At 54.2% G+C, this 15,513-nt stretch overlaps 1 protein-coding gene across 1 annotated transcript in view; it reads right to left on the reverse strand.

The window, feature by feature from the left end:
* Positions 1 to 18: 18 nt before the first annotated feature.
* The window catches only part of RNF19B (ring finger protein 19B), a 26,106-nt gene continuing 10,611 nt past the window's right edge, over positions 19 to 15,513 (reverse strand). Inside the window, exons 2-10 of the mRNA XM_009470947.2 lie at positions 11,395 to 12,122; positions 6,639 to 6,844; positions 4,852 to 4,996; positions 4,244 to 4,406; positions 3,457 to 3,571; positions 2,793 to 2,933; positions 2,254 to 2,461; positions 1,295 to 1,426; positions 19 to 794 (exon numbers count right to left, since the gene is read on the reverse strand). Of these exons, the coding sequence (XP_009469222.2) occupies positions 320 to 794; positions 1,295 to 1,426; positions 2,254 to 2,461; positions 2,793 to 2,933; positions 3,457 to 3,571; positions 4,244 to 4,406; positions 4,852 to 4,996; positions 6,639 to 6,844; positions 11,395 to 11,984 (2,175 nt within the window). The 5' untranslated portion in view covers positions 11,985 to 12,122 and the 3' untranslated portion in view covers positions 19 to 319. The remainder of the gene's footprint in view (positions 795 to 1,294; positions 1,427 to 2,253; positions 2,462 to 2,792; positions 2,934 to 3,456; positions 3,572 to 4,243; positions 4,407 to 4,851; positions 4,997 to 6,638; positions 6,845 to 11,394; positions 12,123 to 15,513) is intronic.

Raw genomic sequence — 15,513 nt, forward strand, 5'->3', positions numbered from 1 at the left:
GGATGAACTGGATGCAAGTCGAATGACAACCAGAGTCTTTATTCAAAGAGTCCCTTAGGATGTTTGCAGACATACAGACACACGTACATATTTACACTCTTACACACCTCACAGAGCTTGAACCAATAAATTAAAACAAAAAGAGGGCGGGGGACTTTTTTTTTTTTCTCCTTTTTCTTTTTTGTCATGTAAGAAACAGCAACTCCCCGAGGTGAGGCTGGGGAGCCAGCTGGAGAATCGCAAACAGAAGCCAACACGGACACAACCCTGCCCCAAAAGATGCAATGACAGCGAGTGTGCTTTTCAGCAGGAGGCCACTTCATACTCTGGCTTCGATGCACTCCAGTTTGACCATTTCATCCAGCCTGCAGCCCTCGGCTTGGGCACAGTGGCTCAGGTGGGCACTTGGGCTCTCGGCACCTCTAGCTTTGGGGGTCTGTGGGCAGGCTGCTGCAGTCTGAGAGTGGGGGGAGTCGCACTCATCCGAGGTAATGTCTGGCACGTCGTCCGACTGGCTATCGGAGCTCTCCAGGTCGCTCCGTATGCTCTCAGGCTGGGCCAGGGTGATGTCCCAGGTTTTGCTGGCAATGCAGTCCTTTTGCTCACAGCTTTGGTGTTTGCACGTCTGCTCCTGCTCACCATCCTCCTCTTCCTCCTCCTCCTCCTCCTCTTCCTCATTCTCTGCCATTTGGGTGTGGACATGCAGAGAGTCCTCTGTACTGCTGCCGCTGGCCAGCTGGTAGTGACTTGGTTTGGCTTCGATGTCCACCTGGATCTCCATGTTATTGCACTCCCTGCAGAAACAAGCACCCTTGCGTTACTGTGTACAGTTACTGGGTTTGACTGGGTCACCACTGGGCACTGCGTGACTGTACCGGGAGGATCACGTTTCCCAAACATGAGCAAGATGCTGCTCATCACCCCCCGGCATCTGGGAAACAATAGCACTCGCTGCTCTCCTCAAGTCCTTATGGGCAGCTGAGATCATCCCCAGGCTGAGCCAGGAACTGAACTGGGAACGCACCGGAGTCCCCATGAGCAGCCAGGAACAGCCCTCGAGAGTCCTGAGCCGCAGATCCCCTCCTCAGCCTCCAAATTACACATGAAAGCTGCTCCCAAATTGTCCCCCGTTGTCCTTCTGTGCAAGTAAAAGGATCAATCCACTCGCCAGCTACAGACGAGCGGGCTGGTGCAACTACAGTCATCTCGCCACCCACAGCAGCACCTCGCGGGGCACAGACTTTTCCAGGACACCTGCTACCAACGCTCTTCTCACCATCGCATGTCCTCTTACCTGTCCTGGGGGTTGTAGGAGCTGATGATGGAACCAGCCATGGCTCGAGTGCTGGCGTTGTCACTGATAGCCCCCAAGCTGACCGAGTCTTTGGGGAAAATCTCCTTCTGGACATCCGCCTGAACTTCCAGCCTGCAGCAAAGAAGAGGATTCCTCAGAAATGCCTTAGATGGTCCCTGAGGGGGACCGAACAGTTGCTGTTTGTCATGGGAAAGCAAGCGGCCCTCTGTGCTGGCCCAGCTCGGCATGGCAGAGATTAACCCTAATGGTTCCTCTCATCTAGTTTCATTTTTGGCTCCTTTTAGGTAAACCCATTCTGTTTTCCATGACGAAGGTAAAGTTGTGTTTATATCTATGACTCATGCAATTCTTGCAAAGAACAGATTTCCACAGATCTAGCACACAGCCATGATTATATCCTGGCTGCCGTATCAACACGTGTGTCTAATTACCCAGCAAGCTGACTCACAGGCAAGTCTAGAGGAAAACTGTGGTGTAGCCTCCTGACTTGGAAAGCAGTGACCCTGCTTGCTACAGGCCACTGGAGAAGAGGAAGCATCAAAGTCTCTAGGCTGAGATCAGAGGACTGGAAGATCTTTAAGCAGGCCATGTAGGCATCTCTGCGCTGTTCCCAATTAACCTGAAGCACCAGCTCTGCAGTTTCAAGAGCTCAGTAGGGACAGAAACTTGTTTATCTTTTGTCCTCCTTGCAAGAACCAGCCTAGCACTGACTCCAGAAGTAGCCTGGTCTGCTGGGACTGGTTATTCTACAGTTAGGACATGACTAATACTAACATGAATAAATGTTAATTTAAATACTGATTTCAACTAAAATACTAACATGACTCTCAAGTCAAAGAAGGACCGCTCAGAGTCCTGGAGAGCTCCCCAAAATAAGCCTGCTCAACCAACACAGGCCCCGAGAGCCTCCCCGCTGCTGTGCCCATCAGTTCTGTTACCTGCTGTACTTCCCCTTGCCTCCCAAGAGGACACCACCACTCAGGGTACCGCCCGAGAGGGCGGCGAAGCTGGCCGTCTCGCTGTAGTTGCCCTGCATCACGCTGAGCCCATCGGTGGGGCTGCCGCTGGTGCTCAGCACACTGGTCAGCCCCTCAATGCTGCTTTCGCCGATGCTGGGGTTCTTCAGGGCTCGCCAGGCATCAGCCACTGCGGGGAAGAAGAGCACAGGAATCAGAATCAGCAAGGGAACCGTTCGGCTGTGATGGTGCAGGCAGAGCTGGGGGTCAGACAGCAAGCAGCATGTCTCTCGTCTCAGGCTGCCTCCCTGCCTCATCCAGGGCAAGGAAGAGCTGAGATTTTGCTTTGAAAGCTACACAGCTGATCACCAGCAGACTGAAGCAAATAACTGCTTCTAGCTAAACCCAGGTAAGGACAGATGTTCCGACTTGGGAAATGTTAAGACTCCCTACCATTTCATTACAAGAGGCAATGACAGGGTCTTGCTTCACCCCCTTCCCTTCACCAGTTATCACATTACCTGTGATTGGCCCATCATCTTCATCAAACTCGATTTTCACACCCTTTCCATTGGCGGTGCTAACTCCACAGCCACCGCCTCGGCACAGCGAGATCGGCACAACACCATAGACGTAGGCCAGCATGATGGGGACTCCAATACCTGGAGACCAGGATGCACTGAGTTAAGAGGGGCTTAAGGCTGAGCTGTGTTGGGCAGACAGAAAGGACTCTTTGGGGTAGGGACTCTCTCAGTTGTGTTTACACTGCTTTTAAAGGTCTTAGTTCACAACTTTGCAGATAAGACAGCGGAGGAGCCCTTCGTTTGTGCTGCTGCAGTGCAGAATGAGGGAGCCCCAAGAGCGCAGACAGCCTCGGCTGAACCCCCAAGACATCAGGCACCAAACCAGTCCACGGGTAAGAGACAGCTCCGTGTGTCAAGGGACTCCACTACGGCCTGTGGCACGGGCAACTGGTGCTCCAGACAAGCCCTGCGCTGCCTCCAGGCCAACACAGGCACATGAGGACGTGCAGCCTGGATGCGAAACGGAGGGATGTGCCCAGAAGAGCACAGAGCAGCAGTCTGCAAACTGCCCTTTGGCCACCCCCGTCTCACAGGGCTGGGCTACCCACTTGTCTCGGTGACTATTGGCCCACCAGACGGGAAAGGGACTGTGCCCACTTACCAACACTGACAGCAGCGATGACTGGAGAGGCAATGACAGACAAGGTGACCCCACCAGTAATGGCCAAGTTCCTCTTGTGCTTAGAGGTTTTCTTTCCCTCATACCTGCTGTGGATCTGATGGAAGGAGAAGCACCAGGTGAGAACAGAGCCTGGCCATGAGCAAACACCAGCAGAAGACATTAATAAGCTTGTGATTTTACAGCCTCGACAGCTGCATTAGCCCTTAAAGAACCTCATCTTGACCACAGATCTCCTCACAGATCAGATCTAGCAGGTGGGTCTGTGTTTAAGAAAAAGCAGCGGCTACAAAAATAGTGCTGACATGCCACTTCTTCCCTCTCAACGCCTCTTTATCAGCACAGACACACAACAGCGTCACGTAGTTTGGGGCAGCAAGTCAGCATCAAAACACAGGAGTGACTTATGCAAGCCAAAGTGTGATGCTCAGGGTCCAGCCGCTGCCCCACAGAGCCCATCATCACAGGATGTGTTAAAAAAGGGACCAGGTTTCTCCTTGGCTGCTCCTGGTTCAAGGCAGAGGCACAAGAGCAACACAAATGCATTTGAGAGGACTTCAGCCTGAAGGGCTATCAGCCACCACCTTCCCTCTCCCCACACAAAGCCCAAAAAATAAGTCAAGGTTTAGAAGAGACAACTGAATTTTGGTTCTGTGAAAAGATCTACCCTTCGTATCAGCTCTAAATTTCTGGTCAGATGCCTTGAGTACAGAGAGCGCCCCAAAAGCCCCAGATCCCTCAGCTCCAACCTTGCAGTCTCCACACTTACCTTCCTCCCGACGTACACAGGGATGCCAATGACCATAGCAGGAATGGCAATGCCAGCAATGAGGGAAATGCCTACAGGAGCACCGATCAATGTGCCCAGCTGCCAAAGAATCTTCTTTTTACGACTCCATGGCTTTTTGCCCCAGAATGTACAGCCAGAGGGGCTTAATAGAAGGAAAAAAAATTACATTAACACCATAGCAATTCCTAAATGTTCCTGAGAACCCCAAGTTCAACTTCCACATGAACAAAACGCAGAACTTAGGAAGCGGGTAGACAACACAAAAAAAGGTTTCCCTCTTTTTTCCCCCCCTATCAAGATTAATTTGTTCAGCAAGGTGATTATCACACCACTGGGCCTATTTTTAATATCCAGTATGCCGAGAGCTCTCAAATGCAATTGTATCAGGAGGAGCTTTTCTTGGTGTGGAAGAGCATCCTCATACTGTAAAGTGGGAAGAAAGTTCAGGTATTTGGGTCAGAAAGAAGAAAATTTTGCTGGCTGATGGGAGAGGCAGGAGGATGAAAGGCCAACAGACAAAGCAAACTCCTCCAACCAGCCTCGGAGAAGCACGTGCTACCCCCCAGGCGTGCTGCTCCCCTCCTCACCTGAGGTAATGCAGATCCGAGATCTCCTTCATACACAGCCAGCAGAACTCGCAGCCACACACCGCGCAGGTCATGTGGTTACAGCTCCCGTCGTTCATCTTGATGATGTAAGCGCTGCAACGCGGACATGGTTTGATGTCATCGGCTATGGGGAGGAAGCACGGGATTGAGTTGGACTCTGTGCTGTGAGTATGAAGAATCAACGAGGGGGTTCTCGTTATGGATTGAAACCCTTGTTTTCCGTGCGGGCAGAACACCTTCGCTAATCACAGATAAAGTGGGGATGACTGTGTCTTTAGTTTCTCTTCAGAGCGAGAAGACGACACTGATGAGACAGATCCCACCAAAGCCATTCGCGTGGACAGCAGGGACTGAGAACAACAGTCCCTTTAAAAGCTTATTCTAACCTTGAACAGGATGTATTCCAGAACACGCTTAAATGCTGGGAACAAGTCATACCTGCCCTGTGCTAAGCCAAGGCAACAGCGTAAGAATAAACCATTACTAAATTGCTCCACTAAGGTGATTCACAGGCCAAGAACAACAGAACAATTGGGAGAAGGCGGCATCGGAGAAACTCCGAACCTGGCCTTCAAAAGCAGCCCAAAGGGGAACGGGGTGTGCAGCCGCACACGGGAGTCCGGTGCAGAGGCTGTCCAGTCCCCAGTTTGCTGCTGGCAGAGCCGGATAAAGGTCCTTCATCTCTTCCTTAATTCCAGCATCATCTGATCGCAGTTATGCAATGGCCGTGCAGTGGTTCAGGGCTTTGCTGGCAGCCTCTGCAACACTCGACAATATGAAATCCAGCTGCTGAGACCAGCTCGCACCTTATTAATCACTACACTGAATCCAGGAAGAATGGGGTGGGGAAAAACAAGAACCTCTCTTTCAGTGACTAAGTACTAAGCTCTTCCTGGCTGGGATCTCCTTTAAAAGGGTGTAAAAACTCAGAAACTATTTTTTGCTTGCTGGTTTGTACCACAGGCTGTGGTAGTATCTATGCCGTCCATTATCAGGGACCTCTAACTGGGGCACGTTGAACCTTGACATACCACTAAGTCACCTCTGAACCGCCCACGGCAGCTCCATTCTAAGGAAGTGTATTAACATTTTAACTCCTGACATAGAAGGAAAAGCAGGGTGTTTTGTTTGGGGGTAGGGCGGGACTTTATGAAATGGCTTTACTGCCCACTTCCAGAGTCAATACAGTTATTTTTAACACACGCTAACTCAGTAGACACAGCAGCTCCTACCAGGCAGCGTAGGAGTCTGTGGGTTGGCATTTTTTCTGTACCTGACGTTACTAACACCTAACAGCGCACGGAGTGAGGCTCCCCACACTCAGCTAGGCATGAATGCTACTGTTTACTACCGCAACAGGCAAATTTGAAGTTACAAGGCTAAAAAGTGCCTATTTGTTCAGGGTTTAGATCAGCAAGAAGTGAGAACATCCAAGATCAAAGAAGCCACAAGCCTAGCTAGGGCAGATGAGGGGAGCTGCCGTGACGCGGAAGGACTCAAAGCACATCATCACCTACTGATCTGGTTTGCATTCTTGGAGGAGCCCGTTGGATTTGTTCTAACACACATGAGAAGGGGAAATGACTCTGAGTTTCACAGCCGCTCTCACCCGTGGCTGCCGGAGACCCTCAGCTGTGCCATGCAGCAGCGTTCCCCGCAGGGCACTAACACCTCCTGCTTTCATGGGACGGGGTTTTGCACACAGGTGGCTCTTTCTCTGCTCCACAGGCATAACTGCAGCACCGAAAAAACACATGAAACCATACCTGGCCCGGATTCCTGTCCGTAACTGAGGCCTGACGTGTGCTTGGTCCGTACTCGGAGCGTCTGCGCCCTTTGCTGGCGGGCCATGTCGCAGGTTTGGTTGGGATGCCATATCTGTTTGCAGTGATAGCAGAACTCCGTCTGGCAGCCGTCCCTCTCGCAGGTCAGCTTGGGGCAGCTGGCACAGCCGTAGGCAATAACCGCGTAACTGGAGAAGGAAGACACCGGGTGAATTAGTAAAAGACAAAGTTATCAAGCAACAGGCCAGTGATCCTTTGAATTCAGCCTGCCCAGGGGCGGTGCGGGAGGCTATCGCTGCCCGCGCTGCTCTGCTCAAAGCAGCTGGTTGAAGAGCTGTTGCAGTGAGATCTCGGGCTACGCCAACCGACGCGTGCTTTTACCCCGGGAGCCTGCAGCAACGTCGCCCTGCGGGGCAGGTCCGCAGAGCAGGCCATCAACCCACCTCTCCCATCTCGTTTCTTTCATCTTATTTCTGATCGCTGTCCGTCCAGCAGCCTGCACGCTAGAGAAATTCCTGCTGTCTCCAGTCCTGTGGCTTGCAGCGCAGGGCCTGACATTAAGTAGTGCTAATTGGTTTACTTGGGGCAGATACCTTTTATACAGACAGCTTACAATATTGAATTCTCTCCTCAATAACTGCTGGTGGTTCTCAATGTCAATTCACACAGATCAAATGTGTCTTGCCTGGTGTGCCCGGCTAACAGCTTGCTGTTTCTGCCGATTCGGGCTGCTAGGACAGGCTCACACTGCTCCTTCCAGGCACCTGCAGCTAAACACACATACTCCGGTTCCTTAGGACGGGCATATGTGTGGATGCTATACGGCCTGGAGGAGCCTAGGAAAGCTGAGGTTGTCCTGGGCACTTCTATCAACCGAATGATTCTAAAAAAGTGGAACAACAGGGGTTTCCACGTGCAGCTATCTCAAGAAGCAAGCTCTTGCTGATCTCCACAGAATTTCCTTTTTTAAAGAGCAGTGAAGAACAGTGCTCTGCCTCTGGACTAAGCCAAAACTTGAGTAAAACCAACTGAATGTGCAAGAGAGGGAGGCGAGGTTCAACCAGCTCACTTTTTCTGATAGTAGTGTGATGCTTCCAGAAGGAAGCCTGCTACGTACACAAAGTCTAAGCAGCATCACCAAGCACCGCTATAGCAAAGCTGACTTCCAGTCATCTAGGATGAGGTTGTTTCCACTGGCAGACGCTGAACTGAGCAATTCCAGAAGTGCCTTCCAGTTCTGCGACACCAGTATGGCAAAGGGTATTTTTGTTGTTCATCCTCAGTATTTTTGTTAGCGGTCAGAGGAGAATAGCTCCTATTTAAGGTTTTATATTTAGAGCTTGTGTAGCTCAAGTTGTATTGCCTCTTCTCAGAGGCAGCAGCGTGAGAACCACTGAATGTGTCATACCACAATGATTCATATCCCGTGGGAGTTTGAGCAACTTCATCTTGCCAGGGTACGACACAATCGCCAAAGAAACAACATCTCTGCGCCGAGCGCAGGGCCGGGAGGCACGACTACAGGCTCTCTGCGTGCATCAACCGCTGCGCGCTCCTGCACGTGAAACCAATATTGGAGGAGCGACGGGATACAGACGGCCTGGGAGGGACAAACTTGACCCACAATGACTCCTATGCATCTTGTCTAGGGAAGATCCCGCTAAGCATCCTTACCCTGCCACTGTCACACAGCCAAAGACCTAGACCTGGCCAAAAAAAGAAAAAAAAAAAAAAAGCTTCATCTAACCAGCTGTGTTATGACACACTGCTATTTCAAACCATAACAGTGGGCTAGGAAAGCTCAGTGTAATATATTAAGCAACCCCATGCTCCAAATTAACCCCTCACTCGAAATGTAGAGTTTTTCTAAACACTTGAGCAAATCCTATGAGAAATTAAAATCATCACCATTTATATTTTATTCCTAGAGCTGAACTGACAAATATCATGACCAAGCCCACAGCTGTGGGGAAACAAACTACGTGACTGTCTATTAGGGAAAGAATGAACACATCTCCAAATTCAAGGTCAACTAGAAAGAGGCCGTTGAAGCAACGTGCCTAGGATTAGCCACGGCAGGACCTGGATGGCCAATGCACACCCCCTCTTCACCTGACCTCTGACACATCGCTGCGTTAAACAGCCGCTTCCAGGCTCAACGCCAGCAGACGAAAAGGGAACCTCTGACTTTTCCCCATGCAGCAATGACAGTGAGTGTCTTCCCGAGACCCCAGGAACTGCACAGCGTCGTTCCCAGCCCACTCCTCGGATGGCCACAAGTTGCCTCCGTCCCTCCTCCTGCTGCTCCGCAGGAGCCAGAGCCTCACCAGTTGCCTCCAGCCTCATTCACCCAGCCCAGCCTACACAGCTCCGTTTCTGTAAAGGTTCTGTTATTCTCCCAAGCTTCTAGGAGCGATGCAGTGTGACAAACACTAGACAGCGATGCCGCCTGATTGTAGCGAGGAGAAAAAAAAATAAAAAAGCTGCAAACATAGAAAATTATTTGTATTGCGACTGATGGCGCATCAATTGACCAGTGTTTCCATGGCAACACACATCGGGTGTTGTGTTGGTCCTCCTCCTCCCCGGCAGCACAGCCAAGCTCTTTCATTTACGAAAGACTGCGGTACGCGTGGAAGGCACAGGATGCTGCGTGCCACACGCCCAGCGTTTTGTCTGCCATCGCCCAGCAGCCCCTCGCTGCCGTCACCTCGGCGGTGGGTGACACCCAGTGCTGAGCATCGTCATGCCCCCAGCCCTACACTCCCGCTCTGGCTCGGTCTACTGGCACTACTACGGTGGGAAAGCCTGCTGTAAATAATTCATACCCTGACTTTACATAAGCACAGAGACACAAGCTCGCTGGGAAGAATGAATAGGGTGATTAATTCCTCTCCCCGCCGGAGGGCTGATTCCAACAGCCTTTGTTTGAGTGCTAGACACACTAGCAGCACCAGTCTGCAGCGACCGGCGAGAGCTGCCTGGTTTCCAACAGCCAGGTCACTTCTTGCTTCTGCTGGGCAGCCCAGAGGAGGATGCCTGTGCACGTCGCCTGGCTCACCTTGCTAACAGTCTAACCAGGGAGGAGGCTTTTCCTCATATGAAGAGCTGTGCATGACACCAGTCTGCCCAAACACCCCAAAGCGAGTGTCGGATCAGACTCAGGCTGGGTTATTATCAAAGAGGCAACGCCCTCCAGGCCATGCTGGGGCCAGTTCCTTCCAACCAGGCAGCCTGGGTGACGTACGTTGCATTTACACCTTATCCTGAACACAGATAAATATCACAGCAGCCAAAGAGCTGAGATTCAGTAAGCAGGTACTGGATTTTCTCCAGCTGGTTAAGAGCAGGGGCATTCCCTCTGGTACTGCTCTGTGGACAGCATAACCTGCTCTGTCTTCCCGATCTTATCCCCAGCGCTACTGAAATATCAAGATCTAGCACTCAATTTTGCTTCAAAAAGGAGCAAAGCTGTCGTTCGCTATTAATGCTGCCCTCTGAAGAAACAAGCCCTTGTAGAGCCATGCTCAGGGGCCGTGAAATGGGTAACCTGAGCCAGGTTACCCGATTTGCATAGGAAGGCTATTACAGTGCTCTGATTAAATCTTCACAACCCTCCCACCAAGCCTTCCATTCTGACTACCAGGTCAGACTTTCCTTTCATGTTCTTGCTACCCAGAATTGCCATCCAAGCTGAGTTCTAGCTAAACTTTGCATCACTTCTCTAAGTTTCCCGAACAAAGCCCTCTTCCAGGCAGCTTTGGCTTACGCTCAAATAGAAACCTAACAGAGTTCATTTGAAGGAAAAGAGAAGAGAAAATGAAAGCAACACGCAGATAACTACAAAGTCATCAGGCTTGGCTGGGCTGACTTCTTGACAGACATTTCTTCACTTAGGCAGTGGATAATGAGTCAACATCACTCCTCTGTGCTGTGCGGTCACATCCTCACTGGGAAAAAGTGACCGTTTACGGTTCCTTCTTCCCCAGCGTGGAAGCTGCAGGGTGTCCCCATGCACCGTCCCCACAGCTCGCAGCCGTACACCCAGCCAGGAAACTCCACGCTTCCCATTTGGGCAGAAAAAAAGCTGTCTTTTAAATTAAGGAAACAATGGCTCAGCTAAAACCCCCTTTAAGTCCTATCGCTCCTGCCCGATTTGTCTGTATTTCCACAATCCCCAAGGTCAAATCCTAGTGCTCTAGCGAGGCAGCAGGGCTAGACGGAGTGTCATTTTGGTCCCCGAGGGCCATCAACCGCCCTGAAGAGACTGCTGATGAGCAAAGAACGCCTGCAATGAGGGCCCTTCATGGGCCTCGGTAGGACCAGAAGCGTGCATCCGCAGCAGCACCCCACTGGTGGTGAGCCGCCCCTCCCTACGCTGTCCTAGGAGCCAGGCGGGGACGGGCAACACCTCAGCGGGACAGTGGGTGGGATGGCATCCCCAGGACCTGCTGGGGACGAGCGGCATCCCACTGGGACAGGGGGGCCAGGACCATCCCAGCTGGGACGCCATCCCCAGCTGCCCCAGGACGGAGCGGGCAGCACCAGGGTGGGGGCCTCCCTTCCCTGAGCCACCCCAGGATGGATGGATGGGGCAGCACCCTATGGGGACAGGGGGTCCGTCCCCCCCCCAGGCTGTCCCCGGACGGAGGGGACAGCAGGTCCCCCCCCAGGCTGTCCCCGGACGGAGGGGACAGCAGCCCACCGGGACACCGTGCCCCCCACCCCCGGCACTCACCCGCAGTCGGGGGCCGGGCACCAGCGGCAGTCGGGGTCGGCGGCGAGGCAGCGGCGGAGCATGAACTCCTCGTACTTGGCGACGAGGTGCGGGGAGTCCCGGAGGAGGCGGCGGATGTCGGCGGGGTTGAGGCGCTCGCTGCATTCGGGGCAGCAGATGTTGACGCGGGATTCGGTGATCTCGATGCGGAGGTACTGCCGCAGGCAGGCCCCGCACGACCGGTGCGGGCACGACAGCAGCCGCGGGGCGTTCTCCGCCGGTTGCCGCACCAGGCACAGCGGGCATTCCAGCTCCTCTTCGCCGCCGCTACCCTCCGGGACCACCGGCGCTTCCTCGGCGGGCGGCGGCGGCGGCGGGGGCGGCGGCGGCGGCGGGGGCGGCGGGGCCGGCGGGGCGGCGGGAGGCGGCGGCGGGGCGGCGGGAGGCGGCTCGGCCTTGGCGCGGCGGCGGCCGCCGGCGGCGGAGGCGGCGGCGGCGGAGAAGACGCTCTGGAAGGAGAGGCGGCGACGGCGGCCGGGCTTCGGGCACTTGGCGGCGGCCGAGTGGATGGAGGAGGAGCGCGGCGACTCGGAGTCCCGCTCGGAGCCCATGGCTACCGGGGCGGCGGTTGCCAGTCGACGAGGCCCGTTCGCGGCGGGGGTCCGGGCGTCGCCGCAGAAGGGTCGTTCCGGGGAGGAAGAGGGGGGGCTCCGGCAGCCGCGGTTCCCCCGGGCGCTGCCTCCGCCACGCTGCAACGACAGCGGCGCCGGAGCCGAGTGAGTGCGGCACCGCGCCCGCCCCGCCCCGCCCCGCCCGCCAGCGGGCGTGGCCGCCGGCGCCGCCATTTTGGTTGCGGGCAGCGCCCCCGGGCAGGCCCGAAACCGGTGGGCCCCGGTGCGGCGATGGCGGTGCCGGTCCCCGTCCCGCAGCGGCGGTGCCCCGAGTGGCTCTGAGGACCTCCGCGGCGTGCGGTGGCGCGGCAGTGCTGTGCCCCCGGCTCCCCCTCAGCACTCCCGGCTCCCCTCAGCACCCCCGGCCCGCCGCCCCTCGGCTCCCCTCAGCGTGCCGCCCTCGGCACTGACAGGGCCGCGGGGCTCGCCCGGAGCCGCGCTGCCCAGCCCGGGGTGGGCCATGGCGGGCTGCTGGCCTCAGCCAGCCGCAGGCTTCCCCCAGCCGCGGCCTGGCGCTGGTGGTGGGCTGCGAAGGGGCCTGGCACCCCTTAGTGTGTCTCTTGTTGGAGAGCGGGGTCCATAACCCCCCTCTAAATTCATTCAGAGGAGTCCCCTCTAAATTCATTCATCCTGCTGGGGCATCTCGTCTCTCGCTGCGTGGCCCTCCTTTATCATATTTATGAAGAGTCGAGTGGAGATTTATCCACCCGGGAACTCTCCCCCGAGTGCAAGGTTTAGCCTCTCTCATACCCAGGTGCTGAAACTACAACCCACGTTCTTACTGCAGTCAGGCAGAAATTTAAAAGCCTCCGTTTCCTTCCAGGGTTCCCCCGTGCCCACAGGGGTCTGCCAACCTCCTCTCCGCTCAAAGGCAGATAAGCTAACGGGAAGGACGCTGCTTCTTATTATTCAGGGGAGGCGAAGCAGAAAGATCTGCTGTGTCTATGAAGTGCGTGTTAAACCGGCAGAGAAGGGGCTGCTTTCCCTGTAGACTGTCACCCTCCGACTGGACAGACTGAAGTTATTCATGTGACAAGTGCGGCTTCATCACTGTCTTCCAGCTATCGCCGTTCCTGAAATCCTTTCTCTCAGCAAAGCCTATTTGCATAGTTATTACCGGGCTCCTTCCCAGCTGCGGAGGGCCCCGTTCAGCGCCTCCAGGATGGAGACCAAGGTTTAGCGAACCGAACCCAGCCTGACAGTGGAAAGCACCTGGGTTTCGGAGCCCGCGCTGCCTGACTTGCTGGAGGCAGAGACCCCGTGCCTGTCTGTGCAGCAGAGAGAATGATGGTGCTTCCCCATTTGATGGACGGGTGAATGAAGGCACAGAGGGAGTAAATCACCTGCATAGGAGCGCACAAACGAAGCCTCCTCCTGTCTTAATACCCTTCAGCTCTCCTGCTGCCTCCCCTGTGCTTTTCTTCACTAATTCTGTGCCTGCCATACACCCCTCACGTAGTGCTTATCCCAAGATGCCACGTCCTTCCCTACAGCTTACGATCCCCAGACATTTCTCAGCTCTCCCTCACCTCTGCTGCGCTCCGGCATTCCTACCACGATACACATGGCTTTAGCCCAGCTGGAAGCTTTGGACCACACTTAGGATTGGCCTCAGAGTGTTAAATTCCTGCCTGGGCTCAAGAACCCTGTTATTAGCAAGCTAATTTAGCAAGGGAGCCAAACAGTTCTGCTCCACGAGAGGCAGGGATGCTACAAGGGTGCCTGTGGAGCGTGTTGCCCCTGAGCAGTGTGAGCTGCTGAGCTCCGGTCCCTGGCAGGTCATGGGCAGGCATGAAGATGCTTAGCATTTCTCTGACATTTCTGATGCGGAGCTCCCGGAGCGCACTGACACATGAAAGGATCCCCTTCCCATTTCACTAGTGGGAAAGGAAGGCCAGAGAAAGAAAGGAGAGATGTTGTACTGGCGTAAAACAAGATTATATTGAAATTAGCTGTTCCTGTCTGAGATGGGCCAGGTATGAGGCGTCTTTAAATGGCTGTCGTTACCCATCTGTAGCAGAGACTGTCTTGGTCCGATGATTTCACTAGAAAAATCACACTCCTGACTGAAATAGAGAAACCTGAACAGGACTTGTGTGTGGGACGGATCTCCCAGACAGCGCTCTGACAGCTCAGCCCTACGTCCTTTGCAGCGCAAGAGCACAGACTGTAACTAATTGTGGGAAGGTTTCATCTCAAAAGCTAATGTGAGACAGGCCTGAATTACCAGTAGCGCAGACACAAACAGAGAGAGAGAGAGCAAAACCATCTGGAGTCCCTGGGAAAGGCATCAGCCTGCAACGTGCTGATGGGGCAGAAATGACTCTTCATTCCCTTGTATGAGGAATCATGATACAAACAGGGCTGGGGGAGGCCAGGGCAAATCCGAGGGGCTCATGCTGACTTCAGAGCCGTCTTCCCTCCTCCCGAGCTGCGCAGAGCTCTTGCCAGTCTTTATAGGGAATTCAGTGCTTTTATGGAGCTCAGCGACAGACTTCTAACTGTCCTGACCCTGCCGTGGTCCAGACACACCATCTCCTTGAAAACAAGTTCTCTGTGACTGAGGTGTTTCTCCGTGGCGAGTTTCCGCAGCCCTTGCCAGGAGCAGAGGCTCCAGCTCCGCACGTTCCTGACTAGGCAGCCGTTTGAACCCGGTAGTTTGTTTTGATTCAAACTGAAAAAAAAAAAACCAAAACCAACCCAGCCAGGATCTGGGGCTGGGAAGGAGAGGGCAGGGAAGTGGGCTGCCAGAGAGGGGAGGAAAGAAGCTGGTTGGAAAGTCGCCAGATTGGGAGCAAGATCAGCTCAGCCCCTCCCTGGGGCTGCAGGGAAACCGTCACCAGTCTGACCATTTAACTGAGGGATATTTGAAAAGATAAAAAAAAATAGAAAGGGGGGGGGGGGGAAATTCAAACGCTTCAGTGAACCGCTCCACAAATTCCAGCTCTGATAGGCAAATTTTCTCTTGCTTACGCTGGCAGAAAGCTGGAAGACTGCTGACTTCCGACCCCGCTGCTTAAATCAGAGCAGGATTTGGCACAGGCGATTTTTAAAACCTCCTGAAAATGCTGTATCTCCCAGGAAGGCTTCCAGCAGCAGTGCAGGGCATGCTTTGTCCAGGCACCAGTTGGAGCCAACCCGCACTGCCCAGTGCCATTCCCAGCCTGGATGGAGCAGCTGGGGAGGCTGGGCTGGGCTAAACCCGTTTTTGGGAGGCACAGAGCCACTTTGCAGAGAAATACCCCAGCCACCCACACCCCAAAAACCCCCACAAAGCAGAGCGACAGCTCTGTCACTGGCTTCAAGGAGGAAGAGCCTCTGGTGATGTAATGAAAACTCCCCTCCGTAATTTAGAGAGTGAAAGCAGAGGCTGGCTGCCGGGAAGGGATTGCGAAACTCAGCTCTCAGACTGGGAGTATTTGCATGGTGGGACTGGGGTGTGCCATGGCCGGGAATATTCCTGCGGTGG

Source organism: Nipponia nippon, unplaced genomic scaffold (genome assembly GCF_047370975.1).
Source record: "Nipponia nippon isolate SJK-2023a ecotype South Korea unplaced genomic scaffold, ASM4737097v1 scaffold_23, whole genome shotgun sequence".
In the NCBI taxonomy this organism is placed as follows: domain Eukaryota; kingdom Metazoa; phylum Chordata; class Aves; order Pelecaniformes; family Threskiornithidae; genus Nipponia; species Nipponia nippon.